The sequence below is a fragment of the Equus quagga genome, chromosome 11 (assembly GCF_021613505.1).
Source record: "Equus quagga isolate Etosha38 chromosome 11, UCLA_HA_Equagga_1.0, whole genome shotgun sequence".
Taxonomy (NCBI): Eukaryota; Metazoa; Chordata; class Mammalia; order Perissodactyla; family Equidae; genus Equus; species Equus quagga.
The window spans coordinates 57562354-57581220 of NC_060277.1; the positions used below are offsets into that span (position 1 = coordinate 57562354).

The 18867-nt window shown below is 57.5% G+C and overlaps 2 protein-coding genes across 4 annotated transcripts in view; one reads left to right on the forward strand and one right to left on the reverse strand.

The window, feature by feature from the left end:
- The window catches only part of FAM83G (family with sequence similarity 83 member G), a 29655-nt gene extending 19502 nt beyond the window's left edge, over nt 1-10153 (reverse strand). For both annotated transcript variants that reach the window (XM_046674829.1, XM_046674830.1), the window contains exons 1-2: nt 10076-10153; nt 8997-9651 (exon numbers count right to left, since the gene is read on the reverse strand). In XM_046674829.1, coding sequence (XP_046530785.1) covers nt 8997-9518 — 522 coding nt within the window. In that variant the 5' untranslated portion in view covers nt 9519-9651; nt 10076-10153. The remainder of the gene's footprint in view (nt 1-8996; nt 9652-10075) is intronic.
- The window catches only part of SLC5A10 (solute carrier family 5 member 10), a 74127-nt gene that overhangs the window by 47958 nt on the left and 7302 nt on the right, over nt 1-18867 (forward strand). For both annotated transcript variants that reach the window (XM_046674832.1, XM_046674831.1), the window contains one exon: nt 18703-18810. In XM_046674832.1, coding sequence (XP_046530788.1) covers nt 18703-18810 — 108 coding nt within the window. The remainder of the gene's footprint in view (nt 1-18702; nt 18811-18867) is intronic.

Below are 18867 nucleotides of genomic sequence, written 5' to 3' on the forward strand. Positions count from 1 at the left end.
AACAAACGAGGTCAGCCCTAGGATTGCCCCAGCCACCTCCAGGCCTCAACATGGGGAGGGCACCTCAGTGCAGTCCAGCAGTCTCCCGAGTCGAGGAGACAAGGTTCGCTCAGAGCATGGCAGCCAGAATTTGCAGGATGGAGCAGTGGAGGGGAGAGAGCTGCACAGAATGAACCTGCAGAGGGTGTCCCCTTGAGCCTTCAGCTGGTGACCGAGCAGCACGTGCACAAGAGGAAAAGGCCGAGGCCAAGGGGCAACTGCTGGAAAGGAGCAGCTGGAACAACTGCCAGTGCTCACAGGGGACTGGATCGTTTCCATTCCCCCAGCCAGACTGCAGACCCCTCTAACACACGGGGCCTGCAGGAGAGTCCTCCGGAGGATATTGCCTAAACAGTGGGCACATAAGCCCTGGACCAGAGGTTGGCAAACTTCTGTAGAGGGCCAGAGAGTAAATACTTCAGGCTTTGCAGGCCATATGGTCTGTGACACAACTACTCTACTCTGCTGTCATAGCATGAAAACAGCCATAGACAGCACGTAAACAAAGGTAGGTATCTGTCTTCCACTACTTACAAAAGCAGGCAGCAGGACAGTCTTGGCCCACAGTTTGCCAACTCCAGCCCTGGACAAATCTGCTCTGGTCCTGCCTAATAAAGCTTAACAGCAAGTCTCAAAAACATTAAATAGTTTCCAAGCAACTTGACTGCATCCCACAACAAAGCTCCGAAATATTTAAAGGAAAAAACAAAACAGAACTCCAGCACCCCACAACACAAAAGTCACCGTGTCTGGTGGCTAATCAAAAATTACCAGACACACAAAGAAACAGGAAAATAATGACCCACATGAGAAAAAGAAAAACCAGCAAAACAGACGCAAGAATGGATACAGATGTTAGAATTGGCAGATAAAGACATGAAAGTAGTTATAACTATTCTATATGTTCAAAAAGCTGCTTAGAGACATGGAAGATATTTTTTTAAAAAAACACCGAGTTGAACCTCAAGGGGTAAATCAATTCAACATTTAAGATGAAAAATACACTGGACGGGATTAATGGCAAATTAGACACTACAGAATAAAGGATTAGTGAACTGGAAGACATACCAATAGAAATGATCCAAAGTAACAGAGAGAGACAAAGAGACTAAAAAACAGGGTCAGAGCATCAGAACTGTGGGTCAATTCTGAAGGTCTAACATACGTGTACTTGGAGTCTCAGAAGGTGCAGAAGTGGAGAGTGGAAGGGAAGACAGAAAAACGTTTGAAAAAATAATGGCCATAACATTTCCACATTTGGTGAAAACTACACATCCCCAAGTACAAGAAGTTCAATAAATTCCAAGCGGAAGAAATGGGAAGAAAACTACACCAAGGCACATCATAATCAACATACTTAAAATCAGTGATAAAATGATAATCTTAAAAGCATCCAGAGGAAAAAAGACCATTACACACTGAGGAACAAAGATAAGCAGACTTCTCCTCAGAATCTGTGGAAGCCAGAGGACACAGGAGCAACATCTTTAAGGTACTAAATGGAAAAACTGTTAACCTAGAATTCCATACCCGGTGAAAATAGCTTTCAAAACCAAAGGCGAAATAAGGACTTTTTCAGACATACAAATGCTGAGAGAATTCATCCCCAGCAGACCGGCACTACAGTTACAGCCACCCAGCAGAAACTGGGGCTGCAAGGGATGGCAGCTGCCTCCATGGTGGAGGCACAGGCTCCCCCTCCCGCACTGGGGGTGAGGAACAGAGACAGGAAGAGCTGCTCTCCTGCCCCAACCTCTTCCTCCAGCAGGAAGGCTGGGGCAGACCTGGCTGCAGTGCCTCAGTTTCCCATGTTCTTGACATGGCCCTCCTCCCCTCCCCACCTTTGGTGCTGGCAGGACTAATGAAACACAGTCTGAAAGGCCTGGAAGGTTCTCTGGGCATTGGGAAAGCCTGCTAGGAGCCCCTGGCCCCACTGTGGGCAGCACCACCCCTGACTCCCGGCACTCTCCAAACCAGTTTGCCCATCCTCTGGCTCGGAAGGCCTGTCGCCCAGGTAACAGCCTGGTCCTGCCTCCTGGGCAGATGGGGAGGGAGTCTGTGTATATGGTAACAAATGCTGACCCAGCCAGGACCAGCTTGCTGACACTCGTATGGGTGTCCCCTTTCCAGAGACCAAGGAGGGGCAGCAATGACCACTCCCCATTTTCCAGAGAGGGAGTCACTGTCCCAGGGCCACACAGTCAGCTGGTGGCAGAGGCCTCCTGTTCCTCGGCTCCTTTCCCAGCGGGTCCTGTGTAAATTCTAGCTGTGACCCCACCCCCTGCCTCCTAGAGCCTGCCCTGGGCCCTGCAACACTCCCTGACCATCCACACTGCCCAGACGGTAAATGCCCCAGGACCCGCCGGCTCTGCCACTCCTTCCCCAGGTGGCCTACGGCAGGGCACTCCCCATTCAAAGCCTCAGTTTCTCTTCTCTGCAACATGGGGGGTTGGATTGGATGACCTGAGCTGCCCCCTCCAGCATTCCTCAGCTCTGACAGCACCTTCCCCTCCCTCTGGACTATTAAGACAGAAGCCTCATTAAGGCCAATTAAAGGAGGCTCAGGCCTCCTGAGCACCAAGCACAGCAGGATGGTGTCAAGGAGCGCATACTGGTCACATCTGGAGCCCTCTGAGCAGGCCGCAGCCCAGTGGCAGCGTGGGCCCTGCCTTGAGTCTCCAGCCTTTCCTAGTAGACATCGGCCTCCTCAGCACAGCTCAGCAATGCTGCAAAGACAAGGGGCCGGCAGAGCACGGGGCAGCGCTGTCAGAGGACCCAGGCTGTGCCGTGGATGAGACAAGAGGACAAATCCCACCCTCTCCCCGCCAGCCTCAAGGGACCTCAGTTCTCCAAGCTTCCGGGCCTACAGGCGCAGGATCCAGCCAGCCAGACCACCCCACAGTCATCAGTGGACAGCACGAGCCAAGGACTCCCAAACTGGAAAAGCTCGGAATCATACATTTAAGCGCCTTTAAAACGTTAGCCTCTCTGGGGTCCAAGAGTGACAGATGAGGTGGAGTCGTCCAGCGTCCAAATCCTCCAGGAAGACTTGGGACTTGGGAGAAAGACTCCAGGAAGAAAGGACTTGCCCAAGGTCACACAGCAAGCGAGGGCAGGGCTGAGGCCCATGGGCTGCCTGATGCCCACGTCCTCTCTGCTGCATTCCACCAAGTCCTTGCTTGAACTCCTCTAGGCTGGGGAGCTCACCACTTCTCAATCCAGACCAATCCCAGAGAGAGGCTGTCAGGAGAGGGGTGAGGGCGAAGGTGGAGGGGAGAGAACTGGCACGGAGTGAGTGCCAGCACCGTGCCAGTCTTTCACCGTCCCCTTGTCCCATTTAAATCTCGCCATGGCTTTGGGGCAAGTGCTGGCACCACGTGGTGCTGAGGAGGAAGCGCCTGTCTTCAAGTGGCGTGGCTAGACCACAGGAGAGCCAGGGCTCAGGCTGGGTCCACGTGATACCAAAGACTACCTTCCCCCGGCCCCACGTGGCATTTAATCTGGGAAGGTCCCTGAGCCTGGGGATCACTTGGAGCCCATGAAGGAGGCTGGTGCAGCCCACACCGGCCAGGGCCTACCAGGACCCAGGGCGCAGTGCCCGTGCAGAGGGGCAGCCAGTGGACACTCATGACTATTTCTGCCTTGAGACAAGTGCCCAAACCCCATCTTACAGATGAAGAAACTGAGGCCCAAGTTCACGCATCAAGGCGGTCGCTGAGCTGGACAGGTGAGCCAGGGGCCTCTGAGCTCCCCTCTGCGGGCCCAGGGGGAGGATGCTTGGCTTCACGGTGAGCCAGCCGAACCAGGGCAACTGTGGCTCTGTGGAGCCCAGTCTAGGCCAGACAGGCTGCAGACCCTGGTGTGACCTTCAGCAGGCCCTGGCCTGCTCTGAGCCTTGGTATCCTCATCTGTGACATGAGCATGAGGAGAGACCTACTTGGCAGGGTCGTGGGAGGGAGGGCAGTGCCCCCGGGTATGAGGCTGCCTGTCTGAGTGCGCCAGGAGCCGGGTGTGCACCTGGTCCAGAGGTGCCAGCCCTCCTTCCTGGCAGAGCTGCTCCTGACTCTCCCCAAACTCAATTAAGACACAATGCTGTTGGGTGGGAAGCCTTAGGAGAAGATGGGAGCCAACACCTGGAATTATGTTATCAGATGGTTCCCCACCTGGCAGGTGAGGGCCCTGGGCGCCGGGCTGGGAACTGCTGGCACAGGCAGGAGCCATCTCCCAGGAGCCAGTGCACGAGCTGGGACAGCCGACTGGGCAACTCCTGCAGCCTCTCCAGGTGTCGAGGCTGTCCTGGTACCGCCTAGCTCAGGGACGGGGAAAGCCCTGCCTCCTGGCTGCAGGGGCCCACAGGTGCCTTGGGTCCCCATCGCCCTGCTCTCAGCAGTCCTGGTGTGGTCAGACTTCTGCCTCCTATTGGAGGACCCAGTGTTTGGGACCCTCATGGGGACACGGAGCCTTGTGAAAATGCTCTGATTGTCCTGAGCCCAGCTGGGGCCCGCAGGAGGCTCGAAGCTCCCATGAGAGGCAGGCTTCCCCAGGGAACAGCCAAGATGCCGCTTGCCCAGGGAAAGAGGCTCAGGGCCTGCAGACCTGGGTTCTGGGCTCAGCTCCTCCGGTTACCAGCTCTGTGACCTTTAGCAACTTATTCGCCCTCTCTGAGCCCCACCCAGCCTCAGTGTCCTCTTCTGCACAGTGGAGACAACACCCTCTTTATGGAGCTGCTGGGAGGATGACAGTGTGGGTAAAGTGTCTGCTCAGCACCTGGGGTGCAGCTGGCATTCAATAAATGCCTCATTAAGCTGCTTTTATTCTCCCAGAGCCACGCCGTGAGCCAGGACTACAGCATGTGAAGGTGGGGGCCTGAGAGAAAAGACGTGGGGCTGATCGGGCATCATGAAACCTGCTTCCAGTCCCTTCCTGTGTGGCCCCAGGCAAGATATCTAACTTGGGTCTCTGTTCCAAGCCCTGGCCTGGACGGCATGAGAGCTGGGTTCTAGCCCAGCATTCGCCACTGGTTCTCCCTCCCGCTCCCTCAGTTTCCTCACCTGTAATGATTCGCCCCCGTACCCCAGGCCTCCCAGGCTATCGGGGCAGGGAAGGGACCCTGCCCCATGTCATGTGCGTGTTTGGGGGGCGGGGGCGTGGGCGTCTCCTGGAAGAACATCTTGCTAGAACATCTATCCTCTTTCCTGGCCTGTCATCAGCACGGCGGGAGCCCCTGAGGTAGACAGCTGAGGCAGTCCCTCCCCAGCCCAGCCTCACCCCTCCCTCAGAGGCTGCAGCCAAGCAAGGCCGGGGCTCGGCCCTCCTAGGCGTGATGCTACAGGCCCAGCCTCTGGTATGCAGTTGGAACCCCACAGCAGGTTTCTCCCCAGATAAATCACTGGCTCCCAGGGGCTGGGCGAGGGGCAGGCAGATGACCTTCCAGCTCAGAGAGCTGGAGCCCATGGGGCCAGAAGACAGCTCAGAGAGCACCAGCTGCTTGCTCAGGGCCACACAGCCAGTGGAGTTGGACCAGTCTCTTGTCCCGGAGGAGTCTAGAATCACAGGGCAGCAGGGTGGCAGAGCTGAAGGGACCCTTAACAGTCTTCAGTGCCTGTACCCATTTTACAGACGGGATGACCGGGGCTCAGAGAGGAGCTGGGCTTCTGCTGGGTCACACAGCGGTGGAGGTGGAGCAAGGGCCTGACCCCAGCACTCTTGGCTTCTGGTACTGTGGCCCATTAGTTCCATTCTAGTCTTCAGGGCAAGGGGGTATCCGGTGGCAGCCTTGACGGGAACACAGCCACTCCCTGGCGGCAGAGCTGGGGCGGGCTGAGTGTGTGCTGTGTCATTTCCCTGCCCCAGGGTCTACCTGCCGCGCTGATGACAAGCCAGGATGAGGAGGTGGCGGGCTGGGCCGCCCTGACTCAGCGCCAGCAGCCCCAGCCCAGGTGCCCCGGTAGGAAAGGGGCCGGCGTTTGGGCCAGGCAGCCAAACCACAGGACCCCCATCCCGGGGCAGGGGTGGGCATTCTCTCTGCTTTGGTACCGAGAGGATGAGAGGAGGATGCAAGGCCGAAGGAAAAGGGGTGAGTCATGGGCAGAGATAAGGTAAGAAGCGCTCCAGGAGGGCGGGCAGGTGGGCGGGCCAGGCGAGGCGCCCTGTCAGCATCTGTCAGCGTCACAGCCGGCCCCTGCGAGCCTGGGAAGAGGCAGGACTGCAGGTTGCTCCGATGAGCTGTGCCTCCCTGCCCTGCCTGTCACTGTGTCCTGCCAAGGCCAGGGCAGGAGGGGTAGAGGACCCGTCCTAGAGTCTGAGGACAACAGGGGCCTGGTCCCCACCCCTCCACCCAAGAACTAGCTAGGTGACCTTGGCAGGGACTAACCAGTCAGGCCTCAGTTTCTACATCCAAAAAATGGGGCAGATAATACCACCTGAGATTATAAAGCGCCTCGCACTCAGTAAGTCAGGCGTCGCTTCACAGCAGGGACCCGTTGTGAGAAGTGCGTTGTTAGGTGATTCTGTCGCTGTGCGAACATCATGGAGCACACTTACACCAACCTAGTGGTGTAGGCTACTCCACACCTAGGCTGTGTGGTACCCGTCTTACGGGACCACCGTCATTAAAGCACTCTGCCGGCGACCGACATGTCATGATGCAACTGTCAACAGGAGCCACTGTTATCACAGCCGGCCACACGCACACTGTTTTGGACACAGGTCTGGGGTGGACATGGCAGGAACGCAGGCTGGACAGCAGGGGCTTGGCTTGCCAGTGCTGTGGGGTACGAACAAGCCCCTGTCCCTCCCATGCCTCAGTGCCCCGTTGTAAGATGGGAGGCAAGGCCTCCACCGCCTGAGACCTCACCTGTCCTGTCAGGCCTGCGACGGAGGCTCTCGCTGTGCGACATGGGCAGTGAGAGGGAGGAAAGCAGGGGGCAATGCCTGCCTGTTGGGGGGCTGCAGGAAGGAACCAATGGGTGCCACACAGACGGGGATCAAACCTGAGATAGACTTCTTCCTGGCTATGTCCCCTTAAGAGAGGATGCTGTGACCTTGTGGGGCTTTTGTGGGGAGCAAATGAAGTTATGGGGCCCCATGGGATTGATGGGGTGGTTGGGTCTCAGTCCTAGCCATGGAGACGTGAGGAGGATGACCTGGGGTCCAGCCTGGCCCCTGGTACCCCTCTCTGGCCCCATCACCGGGCCAGGCCGCCCGTCTTTCTGTCTGGGGAGAGGAGGCTCTGTAGCTCTCCCCAGGCCACGCTGGGCCCTGGTGCCTGCCTCCCTGCTACTCCTGGCGGGGGAGAGGCACGGAGGAGGGGGAACCCTGACACAGTGGGTCAAGCCCCCCAGCAGGGCCTCAGTTTCCCCATTTTTAAAAAGGGAGTGGAGGCTGGGTAATGGGATCCCAACAGGCCCTCCCAGGGAACTGGGTTCACGCCCTGAAGTCAGGCACCTCTGTCCACAGCCCCTTCCTACTCCGGGGCAGGCGTGGGGTGGGTTATTCAGCCTGAAAACTATGACGGCCTCTTCCTCCACCTCTTTCTCATGGCTGTCACCCGACTCCATCTTCACAACAGCCAAAGAAGCGGATTTATGCTCCCCACCTCCGCTTTACAGACCAGAGACCCGAAGCCCCAGAGCTGCATGGGATCGGGCCAAGCCGGGCTCCCTGACACAGGCCATCTAACTCGCCGCCCCCTCGGGGGACGGGACTCCACCTTCCTGCAAACTTAAGCCGGGGCCACGTCATCAGCTCCTGACCCACTTCTGTTTCTTTGCCCCAGAGCTCCCCCAGGCCCTGTCTGTCAGCCAGGATGGTCCCCAGAACCAGTGTTTGGGTCTTGTGCAATTTGCTGCCCGGTTCTGGGCCTGGAACAGTGAGGGGATCAGACTCCTCTAGAAATACCTCGCCCGGCGACCCAAGGCCAGGACAGACATTGCTAATCACACACTGCTCTCTGCGGAGCCCAGACTGGGCCTCAGAATCCTTCTCAATGCAGCTGACTGGGCAAGCTTTATCAGTCACATCAGGACGCGCTCCGAAACCGTGAAAAGGCACTTTTGCTCTGCAGGAAGAAGCACCAGCTCGCGGTCACAGCTGTCCAGCGAAGGCCTCGGCTGTCTCTGCAAGTGGCGAGCACCCCTCCTCAGAATGTGTGTCAGTGTGTCAGCGGAGAATGGTCACCCACGTGGGGGACACTGCACAGCTCGGCAGGGGTCGGGAAGGGGAGGTCCAGACAACGCTTGAGGTCCCTTACAGTGGCGGAATTCAACCCAGGCGGACAACTCTCAGCTGGAATCACTCTGCTTCCGCCCCTGAGGGCCGCGCCATCCCCACCCCCGCATCCCCCAGCCTGGAAAGGTCCTGCCATTGCAAAGCTCACGAAGAAGCTCAGAGAGTGAGCAAGTCACCCTGTCACCCAGCACAGCCAAGAAACAGGCGCACGTGAACTCGGGTCTCCAGGCCAGCTTCAGCCGCACTCAGGCTACGTAGTCTCCATGCCAACTCCCCCGCCCCAGCCTGTCTCCACACCCCCCAAAAGCAACACCAGGGAGCTCAGGGTGTGTGCGAGCGCCTGTTGCTTCTCAGGGGTGAATCAGAGCCATCCCCAGGGACAGTAAGTGAGAGAGTCCTGCCATCCCTGCCGGCCCCACCCCATCGCAGCACTTTCTTCCGGGGAACCTGCTCGCCAGGTCTGGGGAAATCAGAAACACCCCCCAACAATGCACAAAGGCCCTTTGAGATGGGGCAGCCCACCGTCACCTGCTAGAGGATCTGGGCACCCTATCCTTCTGCAAAGAAACCGAGGAACCCCATGAAGGCAGGAGGGGAGACAGCAGGGAGGCAGCCAAGAGACTTGGGTGGGCTGAGCGAGTGGACACCGGGCAGCAGAGGTGCTGGGGCCGGGTCAGGCCACCCGGCCAGCTTCCTCTCCACCGACACTTGCCCATGGGGTGGCTCACCTTCTGGGCCTGGCTGATCATCTTGCGGACCACCTCCTTGATGTGGGCCTGCCCGTCGATAGGGGGCTGCATGTAGACGCTGGCCCGGGTCACACCGCGGTAGGCGACGGTGTCGGGCCAGCCCAGGTCCAGCTGTGGGATGGAGCGGTCTGACTTCTGGGGCCAGTACTCCAGCGAGGGCAACGGCTCAGCCTCAGTGGGGATGCCACCCGCCCCGCTGACTTCCTCGCCATCACCCAATCCATTGTCCTCGGGCTCCTGGGGGCGGCTGGTGTCCCGAGGGTCCTCAGAGCCCGGGTCGTACACCTCGATGGTCTCCAGGATGCGCTTGAGCTCCAGCTCCGAGAGGAAGTCTCGGATGTTCTCCCGCTTCAGCACCTCGTAGAAGGCGTCGGGGCCGCGCGCCACCAGGGCCTCCAGCGCCAGCCGCTGCTCCTCGCTGTAGAAGAACTCGGGCTTGGACTCGCTGGAACGCCAGTTGACGTGGCTGTCGTCCAGACACTGCACCTGAGAGAAGGCCATGGTGCCACCTGCCGGGGCGCTTCTGCCGGCTGGCAGGCGACGGGACGCTCGGCAGGGTCGGGGTCCCGATCCCGCGCTGGGCAGAGCTCGCTCTGGGCCTCACAGCCGCCGCTGCGCCTCTGCCATCAGGCGCCTGCAGGAGGGAGGAGGGAGGAGGGTCAGGGCAGAGTGCAGGGGCCGGGCGGGGCGGGGCGGGGCCGGCGGGGGGCGGCGCGGGGACGCGGCCCGGGTCCGGGCGTGTCTCGTGTGGGGCCGCGGGGCCACATCCCAGGGGATTTCTGGAGCCGCCCGGGTCCCAGGCCGCCTGGGGGGGGCGGGCGCAGGCGGGGAACTTCCCAGGAGTTTCCGAGAGCGGCAGCAGGAGAGGAACCCGGACGGCCCCGGCTCGGCTCAGCGGCGCCCCGCACTCCGAGGGCTTCCGGGAAGGGAGGGGGGTCTCCAAATCCCGGGCGCCCGAGCGGCAACCCGAGGGGCCTGCCCGGAGGAGGCTCGGGGAGTGCGGCGGGCGGCGGCGGCGCGGGGGCCGGGAGCCGGGGGCGCGGGCCGGACTTGCTTACCGGGCGGGCGCGGAGCCGGCGAGAGGAGCCGCGCGGGCGAGCGGGGGCACGGGCTGCGGCAGGTGACTAAGTGCCGCCCCGCCGCCGCCGCCGCCGCCGCCGCCACCTGCGGTCACGTGCGGCCCTGGGGGCGGGGCCGGAAGCTGATTCACCCCCCCTCCCACCCCCTGCCCCGCGGGGCCGACGGACTCTGCGGTCGGTCGGTGGGTGTGCGCCTGTCTCCTCTGCTGCGCTCAGCCTCGGGTGGCCGAATTATGAAAAGCTCGGGGACCAAAGTCCAATAGCTTCTGGAACATTGCAGCCCAGAGAGGGACAGTGTTCTTCCTCAGGACACACAGCAAGTTAACAGCCTTGGCACCGCTCCACTCCCGCCCACATTGCCTGCTGGTGACCCTAGTCCATCCCTACCTGTGCCCATTTTCCCAGGTGGGACGGGATGTCCCTGAAGATTCGCAGCTGTCCAGTTGTGGAAGTAGAGTTGGGGTACTGGGCTGGGAGCCCCCAAGGAGGCACGGTCTGACCCAACCCCAGGAGCCTTCACAGGGCCTGATGTGGACAGAGCAGTTCTCCAGTTCTTAGTTCCAAGCCCTGCTCCCCGCTGGGAGGGCTCCTTCCTCCTACCCAGGGCTGGTCCTGCATGATGAGCCTGTCCCACCTGAACCCTGGGGCCAGGAGGGCCAGAGAGGGCTTCTGTGGGCTGCGGTCAGGCTGGGCTCTCTGCCTCGCGTCCCTGGGGCTTGGGACCCCAGTTATGGGGGGTGTGGGGACCACATCTGAAAACAGGCTGCTGGGGCGGGGAAAGCAAAGCCCATTAAACCTGGCGGGACAAACAGCCCCCACCCCATCTCGTGCCACAACCAGTCAGCCAGGCACCTGGCCCAGCCCTTCCCTCCCATCCCCCACACTTGCCCTGGATGGGGCTGCTCTGTGCTCAGGCTGGGACTGGGGCCCTGAAGACCCTGCTCTGTGCTACTGAGGGCTGGCTGGTGACATCTCTAGGCCTGGGCCCGTGGTCCCCCCTCCCCCAGGACCCTCAACCCCATCCGTGTGCCTCTCAGGCCTTCTCACCTGAGCCCACTGCCCTGAGCAGTGACCACTGTCTCCCAGCCACAGCCCCCCTGCGGTCCCCATCACGGACTCCTCAAGCCTCAGGGCCTGTGCTCCACCCTTGCCCCAGGGTGTCACATTGGGTCTGAACTTAGTGGTCCCCAAGACCAGGCCAGGCCCCTCCCTGAGCACAGTCCCACAAGTGCCCTAGCTCCTGCCAGCTACATGCACACATACCTGCATCTTCCCTACCCCACAGGGCCAGGAGGGGAGAGAGGGGCCGCGTGGGCCAGCACTGCCCTGGGAGTCCTGGAGCCTCGGGGCCTCAACTCCTCCTTTTGCTCTCACCGCTGCACAGAGGCCCTGCGTTCATGAAGGGACTGCTGGCTCCAGGGCTGCAAGGCCTCTGGCCCTCCAACCTCTGCAGTTACCTGCCCTTAATTACAGATTCACAGAAAGTCGTTTAAAAAACCAACAGAGGGGTCACCTGCAGCCTCCCCCGGTTTCCCCAGTGGTGTCATCTTGCATAACTATAACACAGTTATACCGGGGCCGGAAAAGTGAACCTGGTACGAGCCGGGGCTTGCACAGATTTCACCAGTTTACAGGTGCTCCTGTGTGTGTGTGCGTGTGTAGATGTGTGCACCCTTATCACTTGTGTAGATTTGTGTAACCACCATCACAATCAAAGTGCAGCGCTGTTCTGTCTCCGCCAAGATCTCCCTCTTTCCAGCCGTCCCCACGCCTCCATCCCTGACCCCTGGACCGCTTGTCTGTCCTCCGTCTCTGGCAGTCTGTCCCGGCGGTGGTGTGCATCAGCGGCTTGCTCCTTTCTGTGCTGACTGGTGTTCGGTGGTATGGACGGCCGGTAGTTCTTTGAACCGTTTCCCCTCTTGAGGGACATTTGGGTTGTTTCCCGTTTTTGGCTATTACGAATAAAGCTGCTGTGAATATTCGTGTACAAATTACACAAATTAATTCATACAGGTACACGTGTACATATTATAGTGTGTATATTGTACATTCCCACCAACATGTGTGAGTGAGCCCTGCCAGCGTGTTATGTTGCCTCTGCTGTTTCTTTTAGCCATGCTGATAGCCGCGTGATAGTTTGCCTTTTCCTGATGACTGTGACGTTGAACACATTTTCATGTGCTTCTTGCCGTCTGTGTGTACTCTTCAGAGAAATGTCCGTTCGTGTGTTTTGCCCATTTTCTAATAGGGCTGCTTGGTGTTGACTGTTGAGTTTGGAGAGCTCTTTGTATATTCCATATGTATATGGCCTTTGTCAGGTAAGTGGCCTGCAAATATTTTCTCCTGGTCTGTAGCTTTTCTTTGTTTCCCAGTGTGTCATACAACGTTATGAACTGTAGTCACCACGCTCTGCATTAGACCCCGGAATTTATTCATCTTCTAACTGGGAGTTTGTACCCTTTGACCAGCATCTCCCCATTTCCCCCACCCCCAGCCCCTGGCAACCACTGTTCTAGTCTCTGTTTCTATGAGTTCAGCGTTTTTAGATTTCTGTGTATACGTGATATCATATAGTATTTGTCTTTCTCTGTCTGACTGATTTCACTTAGCATAATGCCCTCAAGTTCCATCCACGTTGTTGCGAATGGCAGGATGTCTTTCTTTTTCACGACTGAGTAATACTCCGTTACGTACCTCTATCTCACGTCTTCTTCATCCAATCCTCTGTTGGTGGGCGCTTAGGTCGTCCCCGTGTCTGGGCTATTGTGAATAGTGCTCCCATGAACATAGAGGGGCACATAGCTCTCTGAGGTGGTGATTTCATTTCCTTAAGGTATCTATCCTAGATGTGGGGTTGCTGGAGCACGTGGTAGTTCTCTTTATAATCTTTTGAGGAACCTCCGTACCATTTTCCATAGTGGCTGCACCAATTTACATTCCTACCGTCAGTACCCAAGTATTCCCTTCTCTCCACATCCTTGCCAACACGTGTTTTCTCTCATCCTTTTGGTGATAGCCATTCTGACGGGTGTGAGGTGATCGCTCACTGTGGTTTTGATTTGCGTTTCCCTGATGATTAGTGATGTTGAGCACTTTTTCATGTGCCTGTTGGCCATCTGTATTGCTTTTTTGGAAAAACGTCTATTCAGTTCCTTTGCCCATTTTTAAATCAGATTGTTTGGGGTTTTTTGCTATTGAGTTGTACGAGTTCTTTATACATATTAACCCCTTATCAGGTATACGGTTTATAAATATTTTTTTCCCAATCCATAGGTTGCCTTTTCATCTTGTTAATGGTTTCCGTTGCTAGGCAAAAGCTTTTTAGTTTGATATAGTCCCACTTGAGGTTTTTTTTGCTTTCATTGCCTTTGTTTTTGGTGTCAAATCCAAAGACAACATCGCCAAGACTGATGTCAGGGAGCTTACCGCCTATGTTTTCTTCTAGGAGTTTTGTGGTTTCAGGTCTTCCATTCAAGTCTTTAATCCATTTTGGGTTAATTTCTGTGTATGGTGTAAGACAGTGGGCCAGTTTCATTCTTTTGCGTGTGGCTGTCCAGTTTCCCCAGCACCATTTATTGCAGAGACCGTCCTTTCCCCATTGTATATTCTTGGCTCCTTTGTCGTCATTTAATTGACCGTTTATGTGTGGGTTTACTTCTGGGCTCTCGATTCTGTTACATCGATCTGTGTGTCTGTTTTTGTGCCAGTACCATGCTGTTTTGCTTATTATAGCTTCGTAGCATAGTTTGAAATCAGGGAGTGTGACGCCTCCGGCTTTGGTTTTCTTTCTTTTTTTTTTTTTTTTTTTTATTTTTTATTTATTTATTTTTTTTAAAGATTTTATTTTTTCCTTTTTCTCCCCAAAGCCCCCAGGTACATAGTTGTGCATTCTTCCTTGTGGGTTCTTCTAGTTGTGGCATGTGGGACGCTGCCTCAGCGTGGTCTGACGAGCAATGCCATGTCCACGCCCAGGATTCGAACCAACGAAACACCGGGCTGCCTGCAGCGGAGCGCGCGAACTTAACCACTCGGCCACGGGGCCAGCCCCTTTGGTTTTCTTTCTTAAGACTGCTTTGGCTACTCAGGATCTTTTATGATTCCATACAGATATTTTAGGGTTGTTTTTTCTATTTCTGTGAGAAATATCATTGGAATTTTAGTATGGATTGTGTTGAATCTGTAGATTGCTTTGGGTAGTATTGACATTTTAACAATGTGAATTATTCCAATCCACGAGCACGGAGTATCTTTCCATTTATTTGTGTCTTCACTTTCTTTCATCGTTGTTTTATAGTTTTCAGTGTCCAGGTCTTTCACCTCCTCGGTTAAATTTATTCCTAGGTATCTTATTCTTTTTGATGGAATTGTAAATAGGATTGTTTTATTTTTTTTCCCTTATTTTTATTTTATTTATTTATTTTTGCTGAGGAAGACTGACCCTGAGCTCACATCCGTGCCCATCTTCCTCTACTTTATATGTGCGACGCCTGCCACAGCGTGGCTTGCCAAGTGGTGCCATGTCCACACCCGGGATCCGAACCGGCGAACCCCGGGCTGCCAAAGCAGAATGTGCGCATTTAACCGCTGCACCCCGCGCCGGCCCCAGACATTGTTTTCTTAATTTCTTTTTCTCATAGTTCGTTGTCACGTATAGAGACTCAACTGATTTTTGTATGTAGATTTTGTATTCTGCAACTTTACTGAATTTGTTTCTGTACCTTTCCTTTTTATCCTTTTCACAGATGTCTTACACAAAGCAAGCACTTTGGATTTTGATGAGGTCCAGTGTGTCAGTTTTTCCTTTAATGGATCATGCTTTTGATGTCAAGTCTAAAAACTTTCCACCTTGCCCTAGGTCCCAAAGATTTTCTCCTATTTTTTTCCCTAAAAGTTTGATAGTTTTACATTTAACTCTGTGATATATTTTGAGTTAATTTTTGTGTAAGGCTTGAAGTTGAGGTTGAAGTTGAGTTTTTGGGTGCTGGATGGCCCCAGAGGGGTTGTACAGAGGAGGAAACAGCCTCAGAGAATAATCAGCCAGCATCCACAGTCAGCTGGACTCGACCCCCGGCAGAGTGCTTTTTGCCTGCTCACCACTACAACATTGACCTCTGGACTGGATCCTAGGGATGAGCCAGGCCTGGTTGGGGAGTGGGGAGCCCCTTGATTATTCCTCAGGGTGGTGTGTCCAGGGGCCAGCTTGGGAAAGGGTCATTCAGTCAGTCAGCAAACGCCAGCAGAGCCTGTCATGCATTGACATGTGTTGGGCACCGCTGGGGCCGGGCTCCTCCCTGGGTCCCCATGGTCGTAGTCTGTGGGGAGGCAGGACTGTCACCAGTCAGAGTCATTGGTGCTATGGAGGATGTTGCCCCAAAGCCTCGGGAGCCTGGACACCCGCAGAGTTGAAAGCAGTGAATATGAGCTCCCTGGGTTTGTAAAGAAGGGAAGGGTATTCCCGGGGGAGGGAACAGCAAACACGGAGGCCCAGAGGTTTAGGTGAAATCGGCAGGGGTGAGGGTGGCCAAACGGGTGGGGAGCCCTGAGTGGCACACTTAGAGTTTCGTGCTTCCTCCTGCAGGGGATGGAGAGCCACAGGAGGGAGGAACGGGGAGCACCGTGGGCAGAGTGCTGGGTTTAGGAGTCCCCTCTGCTGCCTGCAAGGAGGGTGGCTTAGAGGGGGCAGGGTGGGGCAGCGAGGGGTGGGTAATCGCCCATCACTAGGCCCAGTGGACTTCACCTTGGCCTCAGGGAGGGCAACTCCAGGCTTCTGGCGAGGTCCCTGCCTGGATGGGGGTGCTGATGCAGAAGGGGAGCCCAGTAGGGGGCTCCCAGGCCCACAGAAGCTGGTGCTGCAGCAAACCCAGAAGTCCCCCCCGCCGCCCCTGTTCCCTGGCCCTCGCTGGCCTGGGGCCACCCACTCCTGAGTTGGCACATTCAGGGGACTTTGTTTAAGTGGTGACACCTCTGCTGCTGTCATAAAGGAGAGGTGGTTCTTTTTTTGCTGTTCAGCACAAACCCAGGCGAGCCAGCGGTGCCAGAGGCAGTGCTCCATGATCAGAGCCTCGAATGGGCTGGAATGGGCTGAATAAACTCGGGCGGAATCTCCTGACTCGGGCTTTCTGAGCCATTATGTGGCTGTGACTCCTTACCTGTCCCTCCCAGGAGGGCTGGGTCCTCCCAGTGCCAGAGCTGGCTGGTCCAGGCCCAGAGCCTGTCAGAAGGGGCCCATCACCTACCCTCTGAATGCTGGACCCCCAGTGGCCCCAGAGTCCTGCCATGGGGCCCCAGGCTCTGTCCTGGGTTTGACTGTGTGTCTCAGGCAAGTTATGTCCTTTCTGGTCCTGAGTTCTCTCATCTGTACAACGGTGGAGGTGGAGATGATAGGGCAGGGCAGCTAGATCAAACAGTGCCTGAACTCCTTCATGGCTCTTTCTGGGACCTTTTCTCCCTTTCCTCCTCTCCTCCTGTGTCTTTCCTCCTTCCTCCCAACCACTCACTTGCTTACTCACTCATTCATTCACAACTGTTCACAGAAGGTCTCTGGGCCCAGCCCTGACCTGAGTGATACCTGGGACCGGGAGATGATTCAAGCCCTGAGCTCCCAGTCTGGTGGGGGCGGTAAAGTAGATAACAACAAACAATTGCGACTCAGCCTGCGACCATAGGAACCCTTGGGAGGAAGCTGCTTTGCCCTGGTTGGGGTGGGGGAGGGTCAGGGAAGGCCTCAGAGGACAAGCCCTTTGTGCTGGGCCATGAAGCAGGAGGTAAACAAGGGGAGGAACGGAGCGCCGGGAGGAGGGCCGCGTCTGCAAAGGCATGGAGGCGCCCAAGTGCTGGGTGTGTGCAGACACGCAAGCAGGTCCAGGTGACTGGCGCATGGGTGCCGGCTGGGAGGTCCTGTGGCCAGTTGTCAAGACCTTAAGTGCCGTGTGGAAAGGATTCTTTCCCAGGAAGCCAGGGGCTCCTGGGGCGGGTGGGGAGGGGTTCCTGAGAGGTAACTGGTATGAGAAAGTTGTGACTGTGAAAGGATGGAGAGGATGGAAGGGAGGCAGAGAGGAGCCGGTGCCCAACATGTAGGGGCAGCTGAGGGAGGCGGGTGAGGAGAAGCCACGGGGCTGGGGGGTTGGCGGGCGGTGGGGGAGAAGGGTGGAGGCATCACTGGGACCAGCGGGGGAGGGGATGCATCTGGTTGGAGGTGCCCCGGGGACCGCGGGGAGCGGGTGTCCTGGCAGCCTGGAGCTCAAGAGAGGCTGGACTGGGGACTGGGCTGGGGCCGAGGGGCACGCTGCTCCAGCTCCACCGGCTAGAGGAAGGGATCAGAGACCCCCCAGCTGGCTGGGCATCTAAGGAGGGTCTCTCAGAAGGAGCATATGGAGGGGACAGTTCTTCACCCAGGAGTGCCCGGTCTGCACAGGGAGGACCGAGTCCTGGAAACATCAATGCCCATGTGGAAACTCTACCACCCAGCGGCCCCTGTACCGAGGGGCTCTGTTCCAGTCCCCTCTGAGCCAGTGGGCAGCTGCTGTTTCTGAACTTTCCCCTTAATCGCCATGATGCCACGCTCTGCGGGCCCTGCTGAAAATCCCAGGGGTCAGGGGTCAAAGGTGTTTAGAAAGTATTTCATGGAGGAATAAGTGAACATGGGGTTGACTCTATCCATTGTCTACACTGTGCTGGTGAGCCAGGCAGGGGTGGCCCCCCGGCTTCCTGCATGGGGGGATGGGTGAGGCAGGCTGGAGAGAACCGCCCCCCCCCCCCCCCCACCCAAGAGCCAGGGGGGAGGCGCCAGGAGGGGGCGTCAGGGGGTCCCAAGGGAGGAAAAGGGAGGGGGGGGAGGAGACGGCCCGGGGAGTGGGGTGGGGTTTCTTTCAGATGGAGGAGGCGACTTCTGAGCCCGTGCTCCTGGGAGAGTGGGAGAGTGGGAGGCAGACAGGCCTCAGGTGGGAGGGGGCCAGCGTGGGGGCAGGGCAGGAAGGCCTGGCGCGGCTGCTCCTGGAGGTCGTGGGAGGGGAGCAGGGACGAGACAGGCCCCAGGAGCTGAGCCTGGGTGCTGGAGGGTCTTGTGGACAGCTGAGCGATCCCGGGCCGGGGCTCCTCTGGCTCCCCTCATGGTTGGAGTCTCGGAAGCTGTTGGAGACAGCTGGGGGGTGAGGGGGTGAGGGGGTGGGGGAAATGGCCCTGGCCTGAAGCTCTGGTCCCAGGGGTGGGAGAAGGGCCCCTCTCTAGCCACCCTCTGCCCCTTTGGGCCTGAGGGCAGGAGGCAGGGAAGGGAGACTCCTGCCCAGAGGGGCTGTAGGGCAGCCTGCTTAGCCCGGCAGAAGGTGTGGGGACAGGGAGCAGACATTGTGACAGAGGACAACAGTCAGACTGGGAGTTAACAATTCTGGTTAGGGGCCAGAACAGGTCTCAGAGGCCAGCCTGTTCCTCGTGACCCAGCCTGGGAAACTGAGGCCCAGGGCCAAGCAGCCGCTGGCCAGAGGCGGTGACAAAGCAGGTCCAGGCCAGGCTCCTGCCCTCAGCAGGGTCCTGCCCACCCAGGTGCTCACATCTCTGGAGGGGGGGCAGTTCGTGGGCGGTGCAGGACTCTGGACACCCCTCTCGCACAGATGACGTGGCCTGCGTGGCGCCCTCTGAATGCCTGCGGGCCTGCGGGGCCGAGATTGGCTGCTCCAACATCGCCTACCCCAAGCTGGTCATGGAGCTGATGCCTATCGGTGAGGCCGCCTGGGTGGGTCAGGGCGGGGCGTGGGGGCGGAACCTCGGCTGGGCCT